The sequence below is a fragment of the Pteropus vampyrus genome, unplaced genomic scaffold (genome assembly GCF_000151845.1).
Source record: "Pteropus vampyrus isolate Shadow unplaced genomic scaffold, Pvam_2.0 Scaffold310, whole genome shotgun sequence".
Taxonomy (NCBI): Eukaryota; Metazoa; Chordata; class Mammalia; order Chiroptera; family Pteropodidae; genus Pteropus; species Pteropus vampyrus.
The window spans coordinates 1,669,264-1,683,720 of NW_011889091.1; the positions used below are offsets into that span (position 1 = coordinate 1,669,264).

General features: G+C 38.2%; 1 protein-coding gene and 1 non-coding gene across 2 annotated transcripts in view; both read right to left on the minus strand.

Moving 5' to 3' along the window:
* Positions 1–2,585: 2,585 nt before the first annotated feature.
* The window catches only part of ZSWIM6 (zinc finger SWIM-type containing 6), a 172,313-nt gene continuing 160,441 nt past the window's right edge, over positions 2,586–14,457 (minus strand). The window contains exons 12-15 of the mRNA XM_011377361.2: positions 9,727–9,884; positions 8,941–9,104; positions 6,894–6,975; positions 2,586–5,331 (exon numbers count right to left, since the gene is read on the minus strand). Of these exons, the coding sequence (XP_011375663.1) occupies positions 4,469–5,331; positions 6,894–6,975; positions 8,941–9,104; positions 9,727–9,884 (1,267 nt within the window). The 3' untranslated portion in view covers positions 2,586–4,468. The remainder of the gene's footprint in view (positions 5,332–6,893; positions 6,976–8,940; positions 9,105–9,726; positions 9,885–14,457) is intronic.
* LOC111730370 lies at positions 8,017–8,135 on the minus strand. The gene has a single exon (XR_002776659.1). It is a non-coding gene; the product is annotated as a 5S ribosomal RNA (ribosomal RNA).

Here is a 14,457-nt window from a genome sequence, read left to right on the forward strand (position 1 = left end):
AAATACAGAGTAAAAATCTTTACCATGACCTATAAAACCCTATAGGAATAAAAATAAAAAATTTCTGTTCAACCAAACTCCCCTCCTCTTTAGCTTTACTTCCTTCTACCTCCCCGCCCCTCACCCCAACCTCCATTCTGTCACAGCCTCAGTCCCCTCCCTTTGCTGACCTCAGACAAGGTAACACATGCCCACACCTCTACCTCAGGGTCTTCACACTTGCTGTTCCTTCTGCCCCAAACACACACCTGCCAGACAGCAGCATGGCCAGCCCCCTCCCTCCTTTAGGTATCTGTTCATATTTCATACCAGGAGTCTTCCCTAAATGTCCTACCTAAAAGAGCACCCCTTCCCTTGCCTTTCCTTATAACACACATTATTTATGTCCTCCCACTTACAATATATGCTCCATGAGACTAGGAGTTTTTTGTTCATTACTTGTCTTCTTAGCACCTAGAACCATGCCCACCACATAGCAGGCACACAAAAGATATCAGAATCCTTCCAACACACCTCACATTTCAACCTCTCTTACCTACACTGGCTTGAATTAGTCCTCATACCGGTGTTCATCTTAAATTTTACCTGTCACATTTCTTAATGTAGCAGATTACTTAATGTTTTTCTCTACATCTTCCTATCTTCCCATTGACTATTTATTAATTCCTGAAACAGCTGCCATTTAACAAAATTTTCAGAATTTAGAAAAAGTTCAGTTCTCCTTTGCTACTATACTACACTATTATATTGTGACTGTAGTAACTCATTTTTTCAACTGACTTAATATTTGAAAGTCATGAAACATTCATTTTCCCCTGAAACTATAGCCTGTTTTCACATGAAATCACAAATCAGAGCGGAACAGTGAAATGCAGAATTCTACAGCCCAGTCCCCAATTAGAAACATATTCCCTCGCCTTTGAATTATCCAAGCTTGTTTACTTCTTCCATTTCTCCTTTCTGCTGTTCAAACTTTAATCATCTCAGGATTTCTTCTAGCACTAGCCCACTGGCAGGTAAGAAAGCATGTACGTATCAAATCAGTTTTCTTGTCTGCTTGATCACAGTCATAACCAAAAAACAAAAGTCACGGTGGTCCAAGAATATTGGCTAAAATGGGGATGGGAAAGTAATTTAAGTTCATTTCTCTGTCATCCTTGGTCTCCTGCTCTAAAGGTCCACAATAACTCTAAGATCTCTCTGCAAAGATTGTCAATAAATACAAGAGTAATTTTCCATCAGGGAAGAACTCAAACTCTTGGCTAATACAAGCCACCTTTGATCTTCCTTTGATGCTAGTCCTCTTGACTTTTTAAGTCTACTTCATTACAAAATGTCCCAGTGTTTTTAATGGGCCCATGTGATTTTTTATCTACCCTTAGGTAGCATTGCTTTCAAAAAACTAAGAATAAACTTGCAAAAAAATATCAATCCCCATACCATTTTTATACTTTTGATTTTTATTTCTAAAATGGCATTAATGGGATTTTAAAATGTCACCGTGGGCTCATTTATTTCAACTTCCACCTATTGACTTAAACTCTTGACATCTGGAATCTATTGTTAAGACTGGATGTCAAAAAAGAAACTTTAAAAATATGTCAAGGGATTAAATTTTCTGAAAATTGTAGCTTTAAAGAAATTTGTCAATATTACTTCTGGGTATGTAACTACAAGTGAGAGTATTGAAGAGACATTGGCATATCCATGTTCACAGCGTTCACAACGGCCATGAGGTGGAAGCAAACCCAAGCAACTGTCGAAGGATGAGTCCATAAACAAAAGGTGGTAGGTATATACAATGCAATGCTACACAGCTTTCCAAACAAAGGAAATCCTGTCACATGCTACAAAAATGGATGAACCCTGAGGACACCATGCTAAGAAATCAGTCAAAAAAGGACAAATGCTGTGACTTAAATGAGGTCTCTGAAGTAATCAAATTCATAGAAAAAATGCAAATTCAAAGAAATACAAAGTACAATGGTGGTTATCAGGGTCTGTGAGAAGGGCAAAAAGGGCAGCTGTTAATGGCTATAGAGTTTAGTTCTGTGAGATGTGAAGTTCTGAAGCTCTGTTTCACAAAAACATAAATATACTTAATACTACTGTACTCTTAAAAATGGTTAAGATGATAAATTTTTTTACCCCCCACAAAAAGCAAAACATATTTGCATCATTTTGCACGTAGATCTTCGAAGGAGATGGGGGTAGGACAGACGTTTATAACATATATGTAGCATTTACCTGTATAATACAATTTCCTTTTAAACCATGCACACAAAAAGTCTCATAAACTTAGAATTTATTAAATACATCAAGTATCGAGCATACTAAATTATAGTTTATTAGGGAGGAATGACTAAGTGCACGTACTGAAGAAAATTGGGTATTGTCTTATATTTGATATTTGTGATTATCTGATATATGTCTATCATCTCCACTAAGCAGACAGTAAGCTCCAGCGTCTAGTTTTGTTCGCCATAAGTATTTACTATTTATAAACACTTGGAGATGGTAGTAAAACCCCAGGTCTAAGCACTGAATTCAAATGTAATAAGATATATACCATAAAGGAGGCAGAATCAACTTTCAAAAAACTAATTTTAATCAAAACAAAAAATTGTTGATCATTAACAAGTTTATAAAACAGTGATTTAGTTACATAAATAAATTGATATCAGTGTATCAAATCTTAATTACTTTCAACTTCATGAGCATGTTTACATGGGTGATGAAGTACAACCTTTTTTTTTTTTCTTTTTACCTATTATAATAAATAAAATGGAGCGCATGAAATAGTTCTTCTAAACAAAAATACCTACAAACATACCTCTAGCATGTTCTCTAATGAAGGGAACAAGAGACACTGGACAACTTTTGCACCAAAACATAAAAATTGCTTTAAAAAGCACAAGGTTACAGAACCATCAGCTAAAGTAAAGACACTATACTGTAACCAAAGTTGGTATTTAATAATATAATGAACAGTTTGGTAGTTAGATCTCCAGTTTGGTTATTTTAAAGCATTAAGACAAGGCAAGATAGAAGGCTGCTTTTGTTTTGAGTAATTCTAGAGAAAATAAAATATATTTTAAAAAAAAAGAGAAAGAAAACTGAAAAGTAGAACAGTCATACCTACACAACTTTCTGTCCTGCACAAAGTCAAAATACCTATGCAGAATAGACATATAATATATATAATGTTATTTGTGCACAAAGGTTAGCTTATTATTAGCTCACTGCAAAGGCGTTATGTATTATATGTCAATTGTTGTGGAAAACATTTTGCGTTTTGTGTCAAAAGGATATTTCTTTTAAGTTTCCTAGGCTAGGAGGCACGAACCCCAATTCCGGCATACTGTATATTCTTAATGCTAAGGCTTGCTGCTCTGGCTGTGTATTTTGTTGTCCCTCTTTCTTCTAGTGCCTGTTACAAGCATGTGTGGTGTAGTGGTTGTTGTTGGTGTGTGTGTGTCTTGTGTCTGTGTGTATTCATATATATGTATACATAAGTTGTATATATATACATATATAATTTCTCCCAATAGATCTCGGTCCAACCATGCAATCCAAAAGGTGGCTCTGCATAGATGCCCAGCATGAAGTTCACCGCCTGAGCCAACCCTGAAGCAAGGCGCACTTTTAGTCCTTCTGATAGGTTTTCTCTCAGCTTTTTTGTTTTTGTTTAAAACCAAGCTACTGCAGCTTCAAGTATTTTGCATTACATAGAATATTTTTTTATAAATTAGTTAATGTTATATTTTCAATATTCAGACATATACTATAATATATATACAGTACAATAAATGCTCTCATTCTTTTTTTAATTTTTTTTTTTTGATAAATCCCTGAGAATGTATGTTGACAGTCGCTAAGTTTCCACATGCACAAGCATTGTGTGCCATGCTTCTGGACGAACAGCACTGCAAAGCCACGTGGGTCAGCCTTTTAACTATTAGTATTTCATTTTGTTGGTTTGTTTAAATATGCTGAAAATGTAAAGATGAGTTACAAAGGAGTAAAGCTGAATCCATTCGAGGTACTTATCACAGGATGGAGGTGTTTTGTTTGGTTTTTAAAGCCATTTCAATTTTTTTTTTTTTTTTGAGGCTGTGAACGTATACAGAAAACAGGAGAGCTATGTGGACTTTTGCCACTTGACAACATATACTCAGTGTAAACCAAACCTTTTTAACCTCTCTCTCATACAAAACCAAAAAAAAAGAAAAAAAAGAATTAAAAAAATATAATAAAAGAAAAGGAAAATAAGAAGAAAAAGGGAAGAAAATTAAAACACACAAACTTTCACAACATGTCAATTTAGTCTGCAAACGCAATATAACTATACACATATAATACCGGTGTGGCTCTGTTCTTTAAGTTAAAAAGGGTACAAAGGCAGGCTCAAGTAAAAACAAACCAACCCTCCCATTCCCACCCCCCACCCCCATTCATACAAGTTCTATCAACCAAACCTCTCCCGAACCAACATCATCAGTTTCTTTTTGCCTTTGTAGATTTGTTTCAGGTTGTCAATGAACTGTGTAAACTGAATGTGTCCATCATGCGCCATTAAGAAGGTCTCTCGGGCCTTGCTGAGGAACTCTATAAACTCACTATAGTGCCGAGGACTGATGTGTGTGAGTCGTGAGTGCGTTGTGTTGATGTAGGCCCCGATGGTGGCATCCAAGAGCTGCCTCAAGGGGGCTTTGTCCAGTGACATGAGCTTACCAGAGTTCCTCCTTCCATGAAGTCCCACCATGCCAGGAGTGGTCAGAGTGCATCTGCGCAAAATGTCTGACAGTACCGTTGCACACTTGACACTCTTGACCACCAGAGGTATTATAGCTGCAAGCTCATTTTTACCAAGGGAGTGGCTGAGCGCACAGGCCCACAAAACGTCATTAATGGCAGGGTGTGTGTCCTGATTGTAGCTCAGGTTGAGATGGGTCATGGCCAGGGTGGCCAGTTTGTAGGCCCTCATGGGGTACCCACGGTGCTCCATGTACCGTGCTATCGTAAAGAGCTGGGTGTAGCTCATGCCAGTTGTAGCAGCGTCGAGAACAATTTGGTACGCCGTCTCAAAAGCTATGTGATCCTTTTCACACAGGGTCAGCGCAGAGAGGGCACAGTTCTGAGGGTCCTTCATGGCGCACTGCAACGCGAGTGTCCGAGCACTGCTGGCCAGCTTTTCCTGCTGATGGCAGTCCAGGTGGAGGCGGACGATGGTGCTGTTGGACATCACGGTGGTTGCAACTATACTTGTGGCCTCGGTGGGAGTGAAGAGCGTAAACCAGCTCTGCATGATGCTGTCCAGGGCATAAACACCTGCGAGGAACACAGACGAACCCTATTACTGACAAGGAGGCTGCCTAGAGGTCTTGCCTTATTTCCATTTTATCATCAATGCTTACGTTGTTAACCATCGCAGGACAGGAGCTAGGCCAGAAAATCCTGTAAGGTAATGTGCCTGGGAGCGATCCTTTAAAATAAGGTTATTATAGACTGTTATTCAGTGAAATGCCTGAAAGGAATATGAACTTCCTGTAATAAAGAACTAATCCTCTCAGTAGCTGGTATTTGCACTGTGCTGCTTGCCATTTCAGACAATGGTTTTTTGCTAATGAGCTCTAGTTCACTGGGGCCTCCTGTCAGTTACCCACCACAGCATTTGAGCCTGAAAAACTACAAACCTCAGCAAAGTAGGGAGTTTGTGTTTGTGTATAAGTTTAAAGTGCACAAGATATAAAATGATTAAGACACACAAGGAAGCAGGAAAATGCAACACATAATGAAGAGAAAAAAGTCAACAGAAGCAGACCTACAGATGAATCAGATGTTGGAAATGGATGAGAAGGTCTTTAAAATAACCATTTTAAGTAGATATCCAACACGCCTCAGGTGAGGGAAAATCCTGAACCGCAGAGAGCAATCAGGAATACATCCCCGTGCAGAGTAGGCAAGTTGTATGGCAGTTCATCTTGGTATTACCTTTGTATTGCTTCACTAAAGCATCATTTGAATAAACTAAACATAATTTTTATATTGAGACAAATTTCTCTTTTCCCAAAATAATAAACCACTGCAGATTAATGATATCACAAGAATGATTTTACAGTATTTTCTGTGTCAGTATCTAAATATTGAAGTGGCAGTGTCTTCTTAGCAAAAGGTGTGTATCCTTTCCTGATGCAAACAGGTAAAAAGAAAAACATTTTAACCAACATTTATTTTAAACAGCCACCATTTTGCTTGTGCTGCCCTTTCTGCTGGGAATAGTTTTCTTTAGTACTGATTTACTACTGCAGAGGCCAATAGTTAGCTCAAGGGTCACAAATAACAGCTTATGGGCAACCAGGCAGTCTCCCCACGGCCAGTTACAATTTCTCACATGTCTGAAAGCTCACCTAAGCCACACCTGGTGGTCATTTCCCTGCTGGATATCATCACATATGCCCTCAGATGATGATGAAAACATTATCTTATATTATTTCCATTAAAATGGACAGAGCCACTAATCCACAGTCTCAAGTTAGTTTCAAAGGTGGGCTCCAACCCACCCAGGGTACACAGTGGAATCCCTTAATATAAAACTGTAAAACGATTATCACAAAAAGTCACTAAAAACACCTGCATAATGACAGAGTTGGGTAAAAAGTACTCACTGACTGACTGCATTTTGACAAGGTTGGAGCCCCACGTATCTGGTAGTTGGGAAGTGTGTATGACTGAAGGCTGGAAGGAAGGGAGCCCTTCCTTGTAGGTTGCTGGAAAAGGCAGGAGTCATGGAGAAGTCAGGGTGGAAGAGTGAAACGTTCTTATATCTGTAAATGAGGAGGTAAACCTGACACGAGGCCCCTGGGAAAGCTCCTTCTCCAGAATTTACCTACCCACTTCAGTAGCACATGTTACCAGCCACCTCACCATCTCCCGCCGTCGCCAATTTAAGGTTGACAGTGTCATTCGCATAACCTGTAAAGAAAGGATAACAAAATGTTTTGGAAGAGTATCCCAAGACAGTGGAAATATAAAACAAGTCATCCCAAGGTATAAACTACTAGACACACTCCCTACTAGCAGGAAGATGGAGAGCCATATTTAGAGCAAAGCTCTGCATATGAATTAGGATTTGTCCATGGCTCCCCTAGCTGGCCTTGCCCCAGCCTGAGAAGCAGGAGGTCCACGTTCTACACCTGATGGGCCAACTGACCAGATGTAGCATCCTGGGCAAGTCACTCCATCAATTAATTACTTTTCTCATCTGCAAATCAGAGGCCTGGACGGGAGCATCACACACAGTCCATGCCCTCTTCTCCTCCCCAGCTCTGACATTCCATGGTTCTGGATTTCTGAGGCTCCTCTGAACTAATTCTGACCAGTAACCCTCAGATGGCAAAGAGGTATTTTAAAATAATTATTTTCGTTATTCCTTCAGTCTCTGGTTGCTCTTTTCTGACAATAACAAGGATAACCCCAGGTCTATGGAAAGAAATCATCTTTGGCATCATTAGTGACTTGATTTTGTTTTTTACTTTCTAATAAGAGATCTCAAGATAAAATTATCCATTTCTTCTTGCTCCCTCCATTCTTTAAGATTCAGAAACTCTAGAACTATAACTCCTAAAGCCTGGGAAAGGCCCTGTGGGATTCTTTCCTGGGTCCTGGAAGGAATGAGGCAGGGAATATGCTCTCAGCAATTTGCCATTTATCCAAAAAGTCTGCCAGAATTCCAAATAACCAGAAAACTTGTTAATGATTTTTTCTGCATCACACCTTTAAAGGCAAATAACAAAAATAAGCCAAATAACCAGAATTATTTTAAAAAAGAAACTTCTAAAATATCATTGTATATACCCTCTATTCACCCTCTGCTTGTACAGTATTATATGCAGTAAGTGCATTTTCCTGTAACCTAATTCTCTAAACTATTTTTTTTTTTTTTTAGGTGAGGCAACCCTTGGTTGACCTCACAGATTGCAAGGACCCTGTCAGTTTACAATCCTTTATTTTTTATGCCTACAGCACCTGGTCTTCCTAGGTGGTCTCCCATCCAAGTACTAACCAGGCCCGACCCTGCTTAGCTTCCGAGATCAGAGGGGATCGGGCTTGTTCAGGGTAGCATGGCCGTAGACTCTTTAAACTTATTAAACTCTGTTAAGGAGAATCCATAACTAAAAAACCAGATTAATCATCTAATCAGGGCATTCTATTCCTCATACTTTAAGCAATTAGAGGATAACAATTTCTTTCACTGCCTTTTACGGGTGTAGGGGTAGAGAAACAAATGTAAACAGAGATTCCTCAAGAAAAGTAGAAATATAAACTTTTCAGTTCCTAGTTTATACTACAGTAATCCTTTCAGAAACGATAAGGAAGCAAACATCTATCTGCTAACTAATTCAAAATATCCTTGGTAATATGTCTAAGCAGGCCTGCTGAAAGCTGAAACTGGACCCTGGCCCAATTACGGCTCTTATCCTAATTTTCTCAGGGTTATAAAAAGGAGCTAGCACCGCCCACCTATTATGAAAATGCAAACATCAATAAAAATTCACACTTCCTCTAAACATTTAACCGTAACAAATGAATCTTTATTATACATGATAGCTTTATTTAAGTCTCATACAAGCAATAATTCTTCTCCATTCATTAAAGAAGAAACAGTGACATTAAGGCTATAATTCAGAAAATGATTTTTTTATTAGAAGACAGAAACAGGGATTCCAAATGTACAGTCCCTGAACTGTAGGAAGCAGTCTGGTGCAGCTGGGACTGACCACAGATCCGAAGCACAGTGCTCTCCTGAAAGTCTAACAGGCTTGTGCAACAAAGAATCATTTACCAGCACTAAACAATCCAAAGAAACAGAAAAATCCCTAAAATGGTATCTGTCTTTAGCAGTCTTTGGTACCCCACAAAAGACCACCAGTCACATACCTGCAGACCCAGCTCCAGAGACACTTTCAAAAGAGTGATGTCTGGCAAACTGTCCATGAGAGTTGCTATTTTAAATGCATCTTGGGCAAGCTTGAAGATGTGGGATGAGGAGTGAATGTTTTTCTGGATGGATTCTAATACTGTTTCTAGCCTCCGAACATCGCCTGCCACAAACAACAGAAACCCAAATCAAATCAAAGCAAAAAAAATCATGTGCACGCGCAAACTTGCACGCGTGCGCGCACACACACAAGTTAAAAAGGAAACAAAACATAAAACACAAGTAAATTTACCTGAAATGTTTACAGAGGGCACAGATATATTACAACTAAGTGTCCTAGAGTTATTGCCATGTCTATGAATCTTGGCTTCACAATAAAGAAACACCAAGAGCACCCTCAATGACTAAAAGAACATGTGACCCAGAACCAACATGAGATAGCAAATAGCTCTCCTAGTTTCTATTTATATATATTTTTGATGAATATTTCAGGGAGAAAAGAAAAATGTAACCTAACTTTTTAATCTGCTTCTGAATCTCAACATGGCAGGGTAACTAAATCTGAACTCTGCCCGCAGGAAGTTTAATGATGCAGTTAAATGAGGAAAATGCCAGGCTCAAATGAGTAACAAATTTTGCCTCATAAGCTAACATCTAAAGAAAAGTCTCCCCTACAACTTAACATTAGTACCACTAGTGAGAATTTGAATGTAAACACGAATGACCCTTAAAAAAAAAAAGGCAAACTAACAAAATAATCATGAGGCCTCAGGACAACCCAGTACCTTTGGCTGCAGTTAGCATGGTGGATGCCAGCTCACACTGCTGGGATTCTATGTGGCTTAGAGTGAACCAACGAGGGTATCGGTTGGGAACAACTGACGCAATGTGGTGTGGTCGGGTGAGGTCTCCCGTTGGAGCAGTAGATTCCAATACTAGTAACCTATAATGAGAAGACAAGGCAAGTGGCTCCTTGTTATTACTTGTCCATCACCTTGGCCACAGGGACTGACCAGAAAAGCCAGAGGAGTGGGTAGATGATAGGAGAAACTGTTCAGGTCCTCGGTGCAGGAAGAGCTGGTACAGCTATACTCTGCTGTCTGGACGCCAAAGTCACCTTGTTAATTGCTCATTACTCAAACCTAAGAGATTTCCTTTCTTTAACATCATTCAGAAAATTGCCATGTTCAAGGAAATTAAGATATGTAACAATAAAGAAGTTTGAAACACAGTCTTGATATTTACCTACTTAAAAAATTTTTAATCTTATCACTCTTTAAACAATAAGAATCAATGGAAAACTGATAGTGAAAAGAATATTGAGACTGAGATTACAACAGTGGATAGCTGATATGCATAAGCTTAACTTATTAAAACACAAAATAAGGGGGGAAGTAAAACAAAAATGATTTCCTTTTCATTATTCATACTTTCTAAAGAATTAGTTCCTTATTACTTCAGGAATTTGTAGTTAGAATATGTTCTATCAATCATATCAGAGATGATGAATGCAAATGATCCACGTATTTGTCCCTTGACAGTCTTGCATAAATTCAGTGTGATTTCTCATTTCAATCAATCTTTGAATAAGAATACGTTGACAAATAAAGAACAATTATTAAAAACAAAGCACATGCTTAGTGATCTCTTCCAAATTATAAGTATCAAAGAGATTAGTAGAGTGGCTATAACTGCAACAATTCCTTTACAATCATCAAAACACTGACCTTCATTCAAGAATACCAGTGTTAGAACTATGTAATAAGTGCTGGGGACCAAAAGGAGTTAGCAGGATCAGGGTGTGATGCTGACTTTGGGGACCCACCCTAGAGCAGTTACTGCTCTAGTAAAGTAAAATGCCTCATTCTCTTCCTTTTATCTAGGGGCAAAGAGATGTTAGCATTAAAGGGTGGCAATGCAGGTAATTGAGTAGTAAGAATTTTGGTGGAGTTGCTATTTACCTTTTTTTAAAAAAACCCTGTACTCAAAGGCAGATTTTTCCAGAGTTGCTATAGAGGAGATTAGTCAACATTCCTGGAAAGTTGAGAAAATGAATGCTGAAAACACCCTTCCTCAGCAACCCCGCCCCTACTTCCAGAAGGACTAAGCGGCAAGCAAGCCACATGTCTCTTTTCCTTCCCGTTCCCCTGGCTGCTCTGAGATGCTCTACTAGGTCACACTACCTCTCTTCCACGACAGTCCTTTGGCTGAAGGAGTAACAACAGGTAGAAGAGAAGAGGTGGAAAAGTAATTCTGTGCCCTGCTAGTAACCAAATGAACAAACTGCCTGGGCAGCAACCAAGGGCAAACAAGCCTTTCCACCTGACCGATACCGTCACATATAAGCCAGAACCACAGAGAAACCTTATTCTATTCTTACTCCTAAACTTTACAGTGAGCATAGCAATAGCACCTGGTGGCATCATAACATTACCATCCTCCCCTTTACACAAGAACAGAATTCTTAGAATTTCAATAAGTATAGAGCTGATCATCTGTCTTCATCTGATAACTTCCATTTCAGCTTCCAAAAAAGAAAATAGGAACTTATAAAATTTTGCTTTAAAATACAAATCGAGTGGTATGAAATAATTTAGTGGCAGACTTTTGCTTATGTTAGTTTAAATTTATATTTTGGTATTTTAAAAATAGATGAGAGAACTTCATAAGGTTTCTCTGATATGGTTAAGGAGACTTCATGTTGCCAAGGGAAGTATGTCAAAATAAAGAATGTCAGCCTCTAAACACACTAACACACAGGTACCCCGCAGTACCCCACCTCCCCCAAATCACTGCATAAAAAAGAGGTCTACCTAAGAGAGACAAACTACACACACAGAGGAAAGGATTTATTTCTGAGTCCACTACACTGGTTGCAGACTTAAGAATCTTTGATGAAAGCTTCTATGGGATCAAATTATTTTCCAGCATACCTCAAGCTTTTAGGTATGCTTATTATTTGTCTTTAGGTGACTATCTCACAATCTAATCTACGCTTTACCACAGGAGTGCTGAAATTTTTTAAAAAGCTCATGTTCTAAGAAAGGTGGCCATTCCTTTCAGGCCCTTAAAATTTAATAGGCTACCTATAACACTGAAGAATATAATCTTGAATTCATTAAAAAATAATCACCTAGAACAAATTTGTGATAAAAATAATTATTTGGTGAATTGACTGTAAGAAGGAAAGTGAAAACAGAAAAGGTCAGTGGCAGAGAACAACATATTCTAATTGTTATTACTGAAAAGGAAGGACTAAAGAGGAGATGGAAGCAGTCAGAATTGAGGTGAGCAGATCCTGGAAGATCTCTAACAGTGATGCCTTTGACACTACACATAGGTCCCATCTGCCCTCATCCTCCAGTGGAGCACAAAGGGTGATACGATGGCTGTCCTGTGTTACTGGTGAAATGTGAAATTATAGCAGGTGTGCAAGGCTCCCTCAATTATTATATGCAGTCAACTATACTATTTAGCAGTTTCAAAAATCTAATTTTTTCAAAGCAATTAATTTAGGAAGGTTTTAACTGTTGCTGCCATGTGGTTAAACTTGACCTAAGACTGTTCTGTATTTCCGAACTCTAGCTTCAAGAAAAACTAGGAAAAAGCCACCATAAGCATGAATATGACAGCAGTCAAGGATATGATTCCTCATTTACTTTAAAACAGAAACCAAACAAGCCAATGAACAAACCATCACCATGACAGTCCAAGGCATATAAATAAATAGGTTCTTTAGATTTTCTGCTGCCTACAAGAAACATGAATGAATGAGAAATCAGTTAACAGCCATTTCTCCCAGTGGGGAATTTGGATTGCGTCTGCCCGGCTGGGCTGTGAATACGTACCGCATTGCTCTCAGTGCAATTTTGTATGCCAATTCAGCATCATGAGGTAGGAGAGAGGTGAAGAGATACTTGGCAAATGTGTGCATTGGAACGCTCTCCCGATGGATTATTTCGCCTAAACCACTATATGGTCCGGCTGTGGGAAGAGAGCATACACATTTTACATTCCTAAAAAAGGAACTAAGACTTCTTGTAAAGTATATCTTAAAATTTTTATGTAAACTTATAACATATACAAGTTAATCTGGTTAAGAATGTAATCTAAGTGACATGGTAGAAAGGAATACAAATTCTTAGTCAAAAATGATTCTACAGGATATAGTATCCAATATCGCATTTACTTCAGGAACAATCCCCTAACTGTACCATAGCTAAAACAAGAATCACAGAACTAAGAACTAAGGGGCAGAGCCTTTTCACACTACAACTGCTTCAGAGAAAAGCATAAAACTTCACTGAATTCAAGAAGCATCCTCTCTCAACGTGTATATCTGAGCATCCAGATTTTCAAATGCACAGATGACTCTGTAGCTTAACTTTGGAACCTGCTCCTGGACCCAATCAGTCTTAGGGGAACAGACAAGTCAGGTTTCCAGAAAACAAGAGCTCTGCCTCAGGGGATGGAGTTGGGGAGGATTCTGAACCACAAATCCCTATATAAAGACTTTAAACATTGTTGCTTCTAATAAGTAGAAATGAATATTAATTCTCAGAAAGTGATTAATAATAAAAGAGTAGTTACCCATTTGATACTCACCGTAGGCAAAAGAAAAAAAAAAAAAGAATTTAAAGTAACTGGAAATCTACCACATATGGGGCTCCAAAAGACCAATTTTAAAAGGAAAATTACATTTAAGCTGTCAAAATTCATTTCTTAGTAAGTTTTGACAGACATGGTGGCAGAGCTGACTTCCCCTATGTGCTCTCTGAATGCTGCCCTAAGAAGGGCGATACAGACTTTAAATAAATTTTGAAAGGAAACCACAGTGGTTAGTTCAACTACTTTCCACTTAGGTACTTTGAAGTTTAGTTACTGTAAAGTGTTTAATAAATTAGTTTCCATGTCACCTCTGAGTAACATCTCTGTCATGATTTCTAGAATTATGAACCATGACACTATTGCTCAAAGCACATAATGCATTTGTTTTCCTTGAGAAAAATCAGTCTGGCGAAGAGTTTAGAATGTAAGAAATGCAGTGCAGAAGAAATGGTGAGAAGAGTTACTGAACTGAGCATGGGGTAGGACATTATACATTATAGATCATTTTAATAGAGGTTATTTTAAATTTGTTTTATTTTTTGGTTAGTATTTTTGAATTGTTCATTATTTAAGTGCTTTGAAAATTATATAGTAAATCACTTATTTTTTTTACCTAGGCAAACTAAAATCCATCCTAGATTTCTAATTTTACCAAATATATTAATCTTTTTTCCTTGTCTTTAAGATATTTTAAAATGTTTGAGTGATCTGACATTCTTTGAAAGTTGATATAGCAGTATAGTTCCACCTTTAGTTCATACGACGAGGCCAAATTATTTAGGTTATTATTATGGACTGAATGTTTGCATCTCCTACCCCAACTTAGTGGGCTGAAGCCCCAACTTCCAATGTAACTGTATTTGAAGATAGGGCCTTTATGGAGGTAATGAAAGTTAAATGAGGCCATA